The sequence below is a fragment of the Pteronotus mesoamericanus genome, unplaced genomic scaffold (assembly GCF_021234165.1).
Source record: "Pteronotus mesoamericanus isolate MK-2021 breed Mesoamerican mustached bat unplaced genomic scaffold, CSHL_Meso_final contig_82, whole genome shotgun sequence".
NCBI lineage: Eukaryota > Metazoa > Chordata > Mammalia > Chiroptera > Mormoopidae > Pteronotus > Pteronotus mesoamericanus.
In genome coordinates this window covers 8129555-8144180 of record NW_026555265.1, presented here as the reverse complement: position 1 = coordinate 8144180, position 14626 = coordinate 8129555, and the positions used below count along the sequence as shown (strand labels likewise).

Below are 14626 nucleotides of genomic sequence, written 5' to 3'. Positions count from 1 at the left end.
TGGTGTTTTGACCCCGCTCCAGCGCTCTTGTCGGGAAGCTGCGTGGCTCCCTGAGCGCCTCCTTCCACTCGTAGCTCAGAAGCTGCTTTCTCAGTGAGGCCTCCCCTGACCGCCCTTCACCCCCACCGCAGACACCCTCATCCTCTTTGTCTTTATTCCATCGCTTACCCCCAGTACGCTATATGCTTTACTTACTTAGTGTGTGTATTGCTTATTGTGTTTAACCCCTACTAGAATGTGAGCTCCACAAGGGCAAAAATTTGTACTCACTACTGTATCCCCATCACTTAAAACAGCAGCTGGCACATAGTAGGTGCTCAATAAATAGGGACCGTGGGTGCTATTGTTTTTAGAGCCGGGGCCCAGCCCCACCTCATGCAGGGGTGCTTGAATCTTTCCCAGGTGGTGATGAGAAGCCAAAGTCTAGGCTCTCCAACAAACCTCTATAAGAGGGGCCTATCCAAAGGAAAACCTGTGGGCTCCCCTGCAAGGCCACCTCATAGGGCTGCTCCTGACCTTTCACGCACCCCGCTGGACATGAAGGAGGGCAGCTTAGTAATCGAGATACAGCCCGGGAGAATCCTTGACCCTGCTTTGAGCAGTATTGCCTCAGACACAGATCACCTTCCATTTCGGGTCCCATTCTCATTAGGTGATGGAAAACAATGAGGCCCAGCTCAAGTCCAATAATAATAGCTGACATTTATTAAATACTTCACTCTGTAGTTAGCACTGAGGGCTTTTTGTGTATTAACTCATTTGACTCTCAGATCATTCTATGACAGGAGAGCTCTTATCCCTGTTTTACGCATGAGGAAACTGATGCACAGAGAGGTTAAATAACTTCTGTAAGGTCACCATCTAGTGGGTTGCTGTGCCAAGAGTCAAACCCCAGAATGAAGATATCTAGCACTAACCATACCGTCTCAGAAGCTAGTGCATTTATAAGTGGGAGCACTCTTCCAGGGGATGCACTCAGCACTTTCCACATACTGGCTCACATAATCTGCTTACATGGTGAGGGAGCTACTGTTATTCTCCCTGTTTTGCAGGTGAGGAAACTGAGGCCCAGAGGTCAGTGGCTGGGCCAAAGGTACACAGCGGAGATTACACCATGCGGTGGAGAGAGTGGAATAGGAAGCGGAGGGCTGGGTTCCCGGTCCATCTCTACGGATGGGCAGGTTCACTGCTTAAGATTAATCATTTAAGCACCCACCGTGCCTCCTTTATCAGTCAAATGGAGGTGATCTCGACCTTTCTTGGTGTTGGGAGGCATCGCTGGGAGCACTAGTCAGTGGACCACATGTGGTAGATGAGATCCAGGATGAGAGGTGCTGTAGTTGCTGAAAAATATTTGAACACTAAGACTATCTCCATTTGCTCCCAGGTATTCACGGGTGCCTACCTGGCAGCTGTTGACTTGATGAACTTTGTGTTCATTCTTTTCCCCGTCTGCGGCTCCAAATTCAAGTCTAATTCGGGTGAGTGTGTGGCCATCTGTTCCTGTCTCCATTCAAGCTCTCATTCATCAGCACACGGAGTGCCTACGCCTCCTCCCGCCCAGCTGGCCCCCTGCCAGGCACAGACAAATGAACAAGCCAGAGGAGGGAGGCAGGGCCCTAAGCAATCTTTAGAGCTGCTAGTGAGGAGGTGTGTGCACGCCTGCTGCGGGCACCAGAGGGAGGCAAGGGGCTGCAGGTGTCAGGGAAGGAGGTGACGTTGGAACTGGGACTGCTGGGAAGAACATTCCAGGCAAGAGTCTCAGTGTGAGCAAAGGCCAGGAAGAGAGATGGTGTCTGGCTTTGGGGGTGAACAGTGATATCTCAGTGTGCAAGTCCCGGGGCGGGGAGGAGTAAAGCCCTGCAGCTTCCAGAAATGGTTGCCAGGAATGGGCATGGGCCACGCCAGGCAGCGCGGGGGGTGGGGCTCTAAACAACTGAGATGGGATGGGTAGTCAAGTATGTGTGACTGGAGCGTTCCCAAGAAGGGGCAGCGATGTGCTTGGATTCTTGTCCAAAAAGCAAATGCCTGCATCAGTGGGGTAATATAAGATTCCCTCAGCTGCTCAGCACTGCCCAGGGGAGAAATGTTCTTAGGATTGTTCAGAAGAGTATATTATACTTCAAGGGGACTTTCAAAGATGACGCTCCTTGTCCCGCTCAGTTTGTGTCCTGGCACAGACATGGTCACTCATTGACGCCTTCACCAGGCTTGTGCCAGGTCTGCTCCGTGCCAGTCTCTGAAGTGATTGTACGAACCGCCAGGGCACAGTGCCTGCCCTCAGAGGGTTCCAGCCGAGGAGAAGCGATCCTGTGCAGGTAGATGCACATATCTGATAAGGAAAATGTCATCCCGCCTTGAGCATAAATGTTATAGGAGGGCCAGGGAAGGAGAGAGCAGCAGTCGTGTGTGAGGCGGGTGGGGGAGAGGAAAGACTTCTTCGCAGAGGTGGCGCAACCGTAGGGCCTTGAAGGGCTGGGAGGATCTGGCCAGGAGAACAACGTGGGAACCTGTCCTGGCGTCGGGGCTCGGTCAACACCAGTTCTTCCCAGCCTGTCAGGTTCCCAGGAACTGTGTGGGATTTTGGCGTCTGTTGCAGGTCCCAGATCCCAGGAGAGGAAGAGGAGGCAGCGGCTCACGGCCAGCATATTCGCCCTGACCCTGCCGCTGAGCCTGGGCCCCTGCTGGGCTCTCTGGGCTGCTGTGCCAAAGGCTTCAGGCCTTGTCCAAGGGCCACAGCGGAGGCTGCTGGGAAGCCTGCTGCAGGTGAGGCTGAGCTAGCTCGGGGCACGTGGCGGGTGAAGGTCCCTGCCCTCCTCAGGGTCGCAACAAAAGCCTCAGGGGTGCGGGTAGGCAGGGTTAGCCTTTGTTGGGAGGAACCTACTAAAAGCAGAAGAGGACGGGTCCGGGGTGCACACTGGTCTCTTCAGGGTGCTGAGAGTAACACCTTTTCCTGCAGGACAACACTGAGATTTTTGGCTACTTGCTGGGTGGCATCGCTGCCTTCGGCTCCTGGGCTTCCCGGATCCCCTTACTCTCCAGAATCGTGAGGCTGGGATTGGGGCTGGGATGGTGGGTCACCGTGGCAGGGCATCTGGGAGCATTGTCAAAGCTCCAGGTCACCAGCACACGGGGCATCGCCCCAGGCGTGTGGGGGTGGGGCTGTGTAGGTAGCAGAAGTGTCCTGAGGCCTCTCACTGGAGAGCCCACTGCATTCTCTCTGTTTCTTATAGCAAATGAAAAGCAGGCTCTCGGGGAAAAGCCACTAGGGTTGGACCAGCAAATATCCCATTAGGGAGTGAGAAGATTTTAGAGGATAGAATCATGGAGCTACTGGGGTTCTGTGTATTTGAGAGCATCTTACTGACAGATATCTTCCAGGCATCTGGGGCGAGGGAAGGCCTGTGTTGGCCAGCCCCAGGGGAATACAGATATGACTGGGGACACTGTGCTTGCCCTTGGGAAGCTCGCGGTCTCACAGAAAATGCAGAAATGCAAAGCAGGATGATTTAATGCTCTAAGAAATATCACATCAAATGTGTGGGGTTTCAGAAGCTGGAGAGAAGGCTCCTGCACTATTCAGATGACTGAGGCTGAAAACTGTTCACACTGCCAGGCCAGGGAGCACTGGGGAGGCCTCAGGTCGCTTGGAAGGGAAGGTGGGATTTAAAGAGGCAGAGGCAAGGGAGGGAGGAGAGCGCACAGAAAAGCCTCCAAAGCAATAAAGAGCAAGATTTTGTGGACGCACACACACACACGCTCTCCCAGGGGGGTCTTGCTGAAGGAATAATGGCCAAGCCTAATTCCAGAAACATAATGGGCCTATCGTTGTGTCTAAAAAAGAAATCACTTGTTAAAGAGCATCATTTAATGACAGTTCCAGAACAGGATTTGAGAATGTCAGGTGCTCAGTTGATCATTTGTGGGAAGCTGTAGCCTGTGCTGTGATGGCCAGAAACCTCACGGGACACAGGGCCTCATCACAAAGCTACTGTCTTCAGACCAAGGGAAGGTCGAGTAAGAAGCACTGCTCTGCCTTCAGCGACCCCTGGGACGGTCTCCAGGGTGGCGTGGGGCTGGGAAACTGTGTCACATGAAGGGCTTAGAAGAAACTGGTGCAGTGCTCTGACCACCTGTCTTAGTTCCTAGCGCTGCCATAACAAAGTATCACAGACCTCGAACAACAGAAATGTATTGTCTCAAAGTCCTGGAGATCAAAAGTCCAATATCAAGGTGTCAGCAGGGCCACACTCCCTCTGAAGGTGCAAGGGAAGGGTCTGTTCCAGGCCACTCTCCAAGCTTCTGGAAGTTCCTTCGCTGGTGGCAGCATGATGCCAGTGTCCATGTGGCAGGCTCCCTGTTTGGGTGTTTTCACAAGACCTTCCCTTTGTATGTGTCTGTGCCCAACTTTCTCCTTTTTATAAGGACATAATCCTATTAGATTCGGGCCCACCCTACTGATCTCATCTTAACTTGATCATCTGCAAAGACCTTGTCTCTAACTAAGGTCACGCTCGCAGGCTCTGCGGTTGGGACTTTCCCATTTTTGGTGGGGGACACAATTCAACCCAGGACACCACCCCACCTAAAACAAGCCAGGCCCGCGCCACCACTGAGTCCCTCACTCTGCTTCATTTTCTTCACAGCATTCGTCACACCCTGAAATTAGCTCCTTCCGTTATTTACCAAGTTGTTACGTTGGTAACAGGATAGAAGAACATCAGCCCCATGAGAGCAGTGGGCGTGTCTGTTGTATTCCGCATTGTGTTCGAGGTGCTTGGGGCCTGTAGGTGCCAGCAAACACTGGTTCATGGGTGACTTGACCTGGCCTGGAAAAAAAGGAAGCTCATGGGTGTAGGAATCAGGAGGGCTGTCTTGGGACAGAAAGAGCAGCCTCGTTCTCTGCTGTCTTGGAGAAACACACTGGGAAAAGGTTAGGGGAAAGCCACTTCCCATTCATGGGTTCAGGGGTATCCAGTCTTTTGGTGGGCAGCTCTCTTGGGCCACACGTTAAATGCATTGAGACACAGAATAACAAAAACAATCTCATGTTTTAAGTAAATGTATGACTTTTGCATTGAACCACATTCATAGCCATCCTGGGCCGCATGCAGCCCATGGGCCACTGGTTGGACACCCTGGGAGACACTGTGCGCAGTCCCTGGCATGTTGAGAGCAATCAATATATTGTTATTCCTACATTTGGAAATAGTTGGCTCCCCATCACTAAAGGCGTTCAAGCCTGGTGGCCCCTTGGCAGGAAGATAAGTGCACCCTGGCGGACTTGTCACAGGTAGAGGGTTTGCCCTCCCATCTGCTATGCCACCAGGACCCTGAGTCTTAGCTCTAAGGCAGCTGGGGGTGGCGGCAGTGTTCCTCCCTGCCCAGCTCTCTCCTCTGTGTGCCCAGTGCCGGGGTAAGACGTTCTCCTCCATCTACCTGTGGACCCGGCTCCTGTCGGCCCTGGCTGGCCTCCTGTACGCTTCAGCCATTGTGGCCCATGACCGGAGGCCCGAGTACCTGCTGCGGGCCATCCCCTGGTTCCTGACCTCCCTCGGCCGTGCTGCGCTGGACCTCGCCGTATCTACCCCAGGCCCGGGGGCACTTGCCTGCCTGCCCCATGTCCTCCCTCCCCTGTCATGCCCTCCTACCCCCTTGCCAGACGGAACTCTCTCCCAGTGGCCAGGGAGGTGATTTGAAGCCTGGGGCAGGCAGGCACAATCGCAATGTGCAATTTTGTGTTTTGTTTCCTTTTTTTTTTCTTTTCTTCTTCTTCTTTTTTTTTTTTTAATAATAATTATCTCTTGGCTGGAGCTCTGTGAAACAGCAAAGGGGGCTGTGACGGTTTCTGGCCCTGGGCTCAGAAGAGCCAGGTTCCAGTCCCAGTTTTGCTCCTGACCGAGGTCGGTCCCTCTGTGAACCTGTCTTCCTGTCTTGGCCTCTCCTTTCACGCAGGCTGGGAGATGGCCTTGCGAGCCGACTGCTGTGCAGGGGTGATCACTCCCTGGGTTCTCTGTGGTACCGGAGCCTGGGTCGGGGAAGCAGAGATAAAAGTTGACAAGGGCTGCCCTTCGTCAATAATTGTGAGCACCATCCCGGCTCCCCGGGGGGTGTTGCATAATGTGCTGACACATCAGTAACCTTGGCCTGAGGACCTCAAGGGCAGCTAAGTGCAGACAGTGGGGGATGGAGATGGGGGGGTGTGTGTGTGAAAAACCTGTGGATTTAGCATTAATAGTTCAGAAACTAATTTTCTCATGATTATGCTAATTCGCTAGGAAATGGTTTGGGGGAGGTAGGAGCGGGTAAAGGGGGGATAAGTGGTGATGGAAGAAAACTTGGGATGGTGAACACACAATATAATATACAGATGATGAATTACAGAATTGTACACCTGAAACCTATGTACTCTTATTAACCAATATCACCCCAATAAACTCAATTTAAAAAATTCGTTAGGGCTGCCATAACAAATTGCCACATACCTGACAGCTTAAACAATGGAAATTTATTCTCTCAGTTCTGGAGGCTAGACGTCCAAAATCCAGGCGGGGCACATTCTCTCCGAAGGCTCTGGGGGGACTCTTTCCGCTGCCAGCCCCTGCTGGCTCCTGGAGCTCCTCGGCTCGGGCGGCGTAACTGAACCTCGGCCTTCATCTTCACAGGGCCTCCTTCCTTCTGTGTGCCTCTGTGTGTCCTGAACTTTTATATGGACTCCTGCCATGGGATTTAGGGTCTACCCTCATCCAGTATAACCCCATCTTAACCAATTATATCAAAAAAGATCCTTTTTCCAAATAAGGTCGCATTCTGGGGTCCCAGATATGAATTTTGGGGGGGGGCACTATTCAACCCACTATAGGTATGGTCCCTGTAAGCCAAGCTCTTCAAAGAAGATGTTTTTCAAAATACTTTTTGTTTAGCAAGTATTTCCTAAGTGCTTGAGAAAGGCAGGGTCTTGTTGGGCAGTAGGTCCTTGAGGAGAAAGTAGAGAGAGTCGGACCTGGCCCTGTCCTCGGATGAGCTCGCCAGGCCGGGGAGTGAGAGCCCAGGGTGGGACCCTCGAGTGTAGAAGTGAAGGTGGCATTGGGTGGCTGAAACTCTGCGCTTCCTTGGACCTTAACTCCACTTCCCAGATCATTTTCCTTTCCTGGGTGATGAAGAGCAAGCTGAGGAAGGCGTTGGGGTTTGCCTCTGACTCCAGAGAGAGCCCCGACACCCAAGCCCTCTTGACCTGTGCAGAGAAAGAGGAAGACAACGAGGAGGCGAGGAACCAGGCAAGGTCTCACGGGCTGGAAAACCGCAGGCCTCACCAGTGTTTGCGCATGGAGGGCATAGAGGCGGGCCTAGGATGCCGGTCCCTCTGAGCTTGGCCACTTGGTCACTCGAAAAAACTCCTGTTTATGCCCAGTGCTGAGGGGCCCTGAATAAATAGGATCCTCCACTTTCCCAATTACAACCTATTTTTAAAAGTTTTGTGAACACTTAATAAACTTCAATGTATTTTTAGTGATGTAGATGAAATAGTCAAATGTCCACTTATGCTATTTAGTAATTAACTTACACATATACAGGGTCTGGCACAAATAACATCCCCCCCCTTTTTTTATTACAAAATCATAAGCATGTAATTCTGGAACATAATATCACACTCAAACACACCATATGACATTTTAGGTGAAGTGTTCAAATTAAAACTGTAAATTATTGCACCCATAGTATGACCCTACCAACCACACTCAAGCAGGCGTTACTTCTGCCGGACCATGTTTATTTAAGTTTACATGCTACATAACTTAACATGTAATCTGAGTTAATGAAATAGAAGGTAGCGGTGGGTATGGCCAAAGTAATAGGGGTTTTTATCTAGGTGCTTGGACCAAAGATCCAAGTCTGCATGAAGGGAGGTTATTTTCATTCCGTTCTAGAAAATGTTATGAAATTATAACCCAGAAGGGAGCTAAAATGCGTAAAGAGAGCCGTGTGTGTCTGGCTGTTCTGAGGGGTTCCGAAGAGCCTCTGCAGCCTCTTTAGCATTCTTCAACAGCAGTGGTTCTCAGAGTGCGGTCCTTGGGCCGACATCATTAGAAATGGAAATTCTAGGGCTCCACTCAGCTCTCCCAAATCCAAAACTCAGGGTGTTTTAAAAAGCCAGCCCACGGGGTGCTTCTGATGCACACTGCAGTTTGAGAACCACTGCTTTACAAAAGTATTTATTGAGCACCTACTGCAGTGGTTCCCAAACTTTAGAATCATCTGTGAGGCTTTTAAACCCTCCAGGTCATGTCCATACCGATTAAATCAATATCTGGGAGGAAGGAGTGGAGAGATAAACATCAGTTGTTTGGTTTTTCAAGATGCCCAGGTGATTCCACTGTGCGGCAAAGTTTGGGAACGACCTGGTGCAACCTCAAAGAGATAAGATACATTTTATAGGAAGCAGAAAGTGAGATGTGCAGATAAAAGGAAAAAACCACTTTAGGGATTTCTTTTGGAAGAAAAAGGGACCTTGTTTTTAGAAAGTGTCTCTTAAGAATTCCCCTTTTTGTCTCTCCATCTCTGCTTGAAAGAATTTGGATTGGGTGCCTCTCACAACACTAGCACACTGCAAGTCACTCAGGACGATGACAGCCATCAGTCGCTACATGGAGCTGACCATCGAGCCGGTGCAGCAGGTGAGTGGCCGTGGGCCACAGCCAGATGTCCAGGGGGTGGGAAGTAGTCATGGAAGGCTTACTGGAAGAGGTCACACTTGCGCTACAGGTTGGACAGGATGAGGCAGGGAAGCATGAAAAAGGGGAAGGGAAAAACAAGAGAAAGAGAAAGATTTTTTTAAAAATAATAAAAAGGGGAAAAAAGGAGAGAGCGTTCTCACTGGGGAGAGTTTGGAGGTGACAGGTGGCGAGGAGACAAGGGTGATGGCTCACTGCAGAAGCTGTCATTGAGGTGATGGGAGTCTCGAAGGCTCAAGGTCAGACGTGCATCTTAGAGCCATCAGTCGGGCACTATGGACGACAGGCTAGGGGACAGGAGGCTAGAGTCATGCGGTCAGCGAGGGACAGTTGTAAGTCCAGGAAAGGTGTGGTGCCACCGGAACCGAGGCTGGAGCCGGGGAGAGAAGTGGAGATGGGGCGGAGTTGGCAGGTAGAGCGCGGGGGGCAGTGAGGGTGTGGGGGTGAGGGAGACGGAGGGCTGCAGATGTCTCCCAGGGGTCTGGCCTGCACGCGGGGGTCTTCAGGAGGAAGGGGGTTAGAGAAAACAGAGAGAGGCGTGGCAAGTCCAGGTCCCACCACCCCACTAAGACTGTCCTTGTCGGGATTACTGGTGACTTCCAAGTTGCTAAATTTCAGGATCATTTTTGTCCTCATTGAGATTTAACTCACTTGACCACTAGCTCCTTGTGACTTCTGGGGCCCTCCCTCTTCTGGCTTCGCTGTCACAGGTGTTCTTTCCCTGTCACTTCTTCTGCCTCCTCCTGGTGAGCTTGACTTTAAGTTTGCAGGACCCTCTTCTCTCTTTATCCTCTTCCAGTCCCATAGTCCCACAGCTCACACACCAGCCCTTGCTATTTCCCTTTGCATGTCTCCATCCGTTTACTCTCCCTCTGTAACCGAAAGCAGGTCCCGCTGCCTGCCACTGTGAAAGCCAGTACTTGAGAGGCAGGTGCTGATGTAAAGGAGAGTGACTTATGTTTAGGTGCTGGCCACCTGGAAGACGGGGACTCCTGTCTCAAAGCCCATCTCCACATCTCAGTGGAGGCAGAGGTTTTTATCAGGAGGGACAGGGGAATAGAACAAAGATATCAAGGGAGAGGGTTGCAAAGTTCTCTACGTGCAGGTAAGCACAGTCCATTCCGATGAGGCAAGTGATGGCCTGGCGCACATCGTCCTGGTTTAGTCATCGTGGCTTCACACCGCCTCAGCTGCACGTCATCCTAGCTCCATAGATGAAGGTCAGCAAATCTCCCAGAGGTGGGATGACTAAAGGTCGGAGTCTGTATCTTTTGAAGTTCATTCCTAGGATTCTTATACAAACATGGCATTATCTACAACCTCCATATGAGTCAGAGTCAGCACTTTCAGAAACAATGTCAAAAGAATGGCGAGGTGGGTTACTGCTTCCCACCATTACAATTTTCCACTGTTACACCCTCATTTTAGTGTTGGCTGCGAGCTGCCCGTTTGGACACACCACATGGCATCTCACACCGACAATGTCCGGTACCGAATTCTGGATTCCCGTGGCCAAGCCTCTCCCCGCCTTCCTGATCTCAGTAAAGGACACCACTGTCTGTGCTGTCGGTCAAACCCCAAGTCCCCTCCTCCCCTCACTACACACCCTTGTCCAATCCATTTGCAAATCTATAAATACATGCCTCGTACTACTTTTTAAATAGATGCAGCAGCTTCCTAACTTGGTTTCCCCTCCACTGCTATTTTGGTCCCATCCTCTCCATCTGCAAGCGTCTCTTACAAATGTAAATTACATCTTGTTCCTCCTTTGTTTAAAATGCTCTTCTGGAGCCATAACTCCTGTGGCTCAGTTGACTGAGCACCATCCTGCAAAGCGAAAGCTCGCCAGTTCTATCTCCCATCAGGGCACATGCCTGGGTTTCGAGCCAGGTCCCCAGTTGGGAGCGTGCAAGAGGCAACTGATGGATGTTTCTCTCTCGCATTGATGTTTCTCTCCCTCTCTTTCTCTTTCCCTTCCCCTCTCTCTTAAAAAAAAAAATCTAAAAAATAAAATTAGTTAATTAATTAATTAATTAAAATACTCCTATCGATTCCCATGTCATGAAGAATGAACTCTAAACCTCTTACATAGACTTCCCAGGCCCTGCCGGCCCCATGCTCCCTCTCTGGCTGCCTCCCCTGCTCTTTCCCTCTTCACTGTTCTCTTGAGGCACAGGATCTCTCCTCTTTCCTCTGCCTGGATGCTCTTCCTTCTGACTTTTTTAAACATGGCTGCCTCTTGTCTTTTGGTCTTCCATCCAAATGTCACTTTCCCAAAGGCCTTCCCCAACCACCCATTCAAAAGCAGCCTCCATCTCTGTCATATTACTTTATTTCCTTTGTAAATGCTCTGCAAAAAACACTGCCCACCATCTTTTACTTTTGTTTGTTGTCTTTTTTCCTGCTGGGATATAAATTGTGTCTCCTTCTGTGTCGTTTGCCTAGACCCTGGTGCATCCTGTCACAGGGTCTCTGGAACGGTGTGTTTGGAACAGAGTTCAGTCGTAGCTGCCCCCACTGAGCTGCCCACAGGACACACTGACCATCAGAGAATTTGGGCCTGAGACATAAGTTTAACTCTCTGTTGTTCATTGGAGAGTGGGTGCAAATAACCCGCAGGTGCTATAAGTCAAGTTCAGGGATATCTGGCGCATGCTTTCTCAATTAAGAGCCCGCTTCAGCTGTTAAATCCTTCCTCTGATGGGAGGGTGGGTGCGTGATGGGAGGCCCTGGGGACAGCACAGGGAACCCTGGCGGCACTTGGCCAAAGCTTTCACATTTTAAAATCATGGAGCTTCTGAAAAATAATAGTGCAGAAATGCATTTACTTTAACCCTTGTAGTACCTGAATATTGAATAGATTCCTCCTGGGGAACAGACTCCGTGAAAGAAGAATGTGTTCCTCGGTTCTCTTTCATTAAGACCCCACTAGCACATTTTTGAGCAAAACGTATGCCCGGCATCGTCTTTCTGTGTCCACCAGAGGGCGAGAGGTGTCTTTGAAATAGCTCCCTGAAGGAACCCTGAGCCCCACCGTCCTCAGGGCGGAAGCCTCCTCCCTGGGCTCTGGGGCCTCTATTTACATGATGGTCTGTTTATTGAGAGCTAACTACTTGCCAGGCTCTGAGTAAATATTAGCAGCCGATGTTTCCATGATGTTTAGTGTACCGGTCATAGTGCTTAGAGTACTGGTCTAAGTGCTCTACCTAGATTAATTCATTTAATCCTCACAGCCAACCCCTTATTTTACAGATGAGGGAAATGGGGCACAGAGAGGTTAAGCACCTTGCTCAAGGTCACACAGTTTGTCAGTGGTAGAACCAGGATTCAGATTTGTCTCTGCGCGGGTCTGTGCCTTTAACAACTCTGCACACTGCCCTTGATGCAATGGCTGACACCAAGTAAACACTTGATAAATGGTTGCTTTTTTAAAATTACCATGAACACACATTTTCATAATAACCTATGAGATAGATACTATTATTTCTATTGTGATTATTTATTAATAATAATTTTATTACTTTAAACTGAGGCACAGAGAGGTTTAAGTCACTTGCCCAAATCCCATAGTTAGGAAGTCACAGATACAGGTTTTAAACTAAGCCTATCCGATTCTGGGACCTGAGCTTGGTTGGCAAATTTTTTCTTTTTTCTTTTCTTTTTTTTTTTTTTTTTTGAGAGTGTCCCAGGGGGCAAGGTTGCGGCCATGGGTATTGATATATGTCCTGTTCGGACAGCCATCTGGAAGTGGCAGCTGGAGCAGAAGGCTACTTAGTCATCTTCCCAGTGCCACTGCCAGACACTAGTCCTAAGGAGAGACTTCCCAAAGGATGCATCCGGGTTCAGGCTGAGCTGGAGGACCAAGGGCTGTGGGTTCTTGGGATCAAAGGATTAGAGCACGTGAAAACTCCATTTCACCTGTTGACTCGGGTGCGATCAGGCCTGGAGGTTTCTGTAGAATCTGTTGTTGCCTGGAGGCCTCTGTTTCCCCCAGTTCCCACACCCGCCCAGGGGCCACCTGGAACATTGCCTCTGCCTCCTTTGGGGACTTTCTCTGCCTGTCTAGCCAACTCTCACATGAATCTGCACTTACACCAGAGTCACCCTCCAGTCACACTCTAGTCACTCCAGTCACACTGGAGCCCCGCGTGATTTGGGGTCCAGTATTTGGGGTCCAGTAGGTGTTCTTATGTGTCCAGGACATTTATATCTGAGCCTTGTGACACCATTTCAAAGGAGGCACAGTAGGGATTACCACTCCCTTTTATCGATTAGGAAACTGAGACTCCAGGAGGATTAATTTCTTCCTGAGGACAAATGGTTAGTCGGTGAAAGATATGGGTCCAGAGGCAGGTTTCTCCCCTGTGGTGTATCAGTGGAATGACTGCCTGGCTCTGAAACCCCAGCCCTCACACCTTCGAGTCCACCTGGGAAGCCCTTCCCCGAGTCCTGTGAGCCCTGCAGGGGGAAGCTGTCTTCTGAATACAGATAGATGGATGGATGGATGGATGGATAAGTAGGTAGATAGAGACAGGCAGATGATTGACAGAATACAGATAAAAAAGATGATAGATACATAGAAAATACAGGAAGCTGATAAGTGATAGAGGGATAATTGGTCGAGTAATAGATAGTTGACAGATCATATATAGAATTTATATAGATGATTGATGGATAGAGACATATAGAAGCTCTCTTAAACCTTTCTAACTCACTTTCTGCTGCTGGTGGGTGTGAGTCGATAAGGCCTCCGTGGAGTGCATTTTTGGCCACAGCTGTCCACATTACAGAGGCACATACCCTCTGAGCCAGCAATTCCACGTCTAGGAATTTATCCTTTATAAATACCCTGCAGTTTTGGATGTGCAATGTAATCTACTGCAGTCAGTGATGATCGTAAAAGCAAGAGACTAGAAATACCTTAAACGTCCATCAGTAGGGGACTGGCTGACTAGATTGTGAACACCTATACAATGCTACCAAAAAACATTCTGATACAGTACTACCTGAGACATATTAAGAGAGAAAAAAAGAAGATGCATAAGAGAGTGTTGGGCATACTACCATGTGTGGAAGTCGGGATAATATATATGCATTTGGTTGTATATGTTAGGCTACCTGGAAGGGTACGCAGGAACAGGAAACAACACGATGGTTGGGGGGTAAAGGTGGAGGTAGGCATTGCCCTCTACAACCTGCCCTACTTTTGAATATTGGAGTATGTGAGTGCTTTGACAAATCAGAAATAAAGACGTAAATTAAGTGTGCCTGGCCACGCTTCCCCACAATACCTTGCAGGCAGGCTACAACGCCTCCAGGCTGCCGGGCGACGGGCAGATGAGCACCGGAGCCACGTCCCTGGAGGAACCCCCCTCGTACCCTCCCATTCAAGTCATCCGGGCCCGCGTGTCCTCCAGCAGCTCCTCCGAGGTCCCTTCCATCAACTCCGACCTTGAGGTACACGCTGTTGCCTGCCTGCGGGTGCATGGGCGTCCTCCTTCGTGACCCCTGCTGGTGCCTGCTGGCTGCTTGCGCTGCGGTTCTCGAATCCGCCCACTCTAACCTCACGCCTGCTAAGTAATGAATAATGAATAAGCCTGTGCTGCCACCTGCCTGAGGAGTTTCCCACACTGACAGTGCTGAGAAGGGCTTTCCATGGTCAGATTCGTCAGGGAAACACTGCATGGTGCAGTGCGGTCTCGGAGAATCACTTGCACATTCATTTACAAAAATAAATGCATGAAGAATAAACTTTGAAAGGGTCTCAGTGTTTCCCAGACCCGCGTGGCCACGGGAGCATTTCCCCCTGCCTCCCCCAGGAGCACAGCTGCACCCTGTGGTGCCATCAGAGTCATGGAAGCCTGGCGCTGTCAGAAACTTGACCTTGTTTTGAT

At 50.1% G+C, this 14626-nt stretch overlaps 1 protein-coding gene across 1 annotated transcript in view; it reads left to right on the top strand.

Annotated features, from left to right (window-relative positions):
- Positions 1-14626, top strand: part of TMEM44 (transmembrane protein 44) — a 29561-nt gene that overhangs the window by 2935 nt on the left and 12000 nt on the right. Inside the window, exons 3-9 of the mRNA XM_054585273.1 lie at positions 1388-1481; positions 2600-2766; positions 2960-3046; positions 5410-5580; positions 7137-7277; positions 8571-8675; positions 14031-14189. Coding sequence (XP_054441248.1) covers positions 1388-1481; positions 2600-2766; positions 2960-3046; positions 5410-5580; positions 7137-7277; positions 8571-8675; positions 14031-14189 — 924 coding nt within the window. The remainder of the gene's footprint in view (positions 1-1387; positions 1482-2599; positions 2767-2959; positions 3047-5409; positions 5581-7136; positions 7278-8570; positions 8676-14030; positions 14190-14626) is intronic.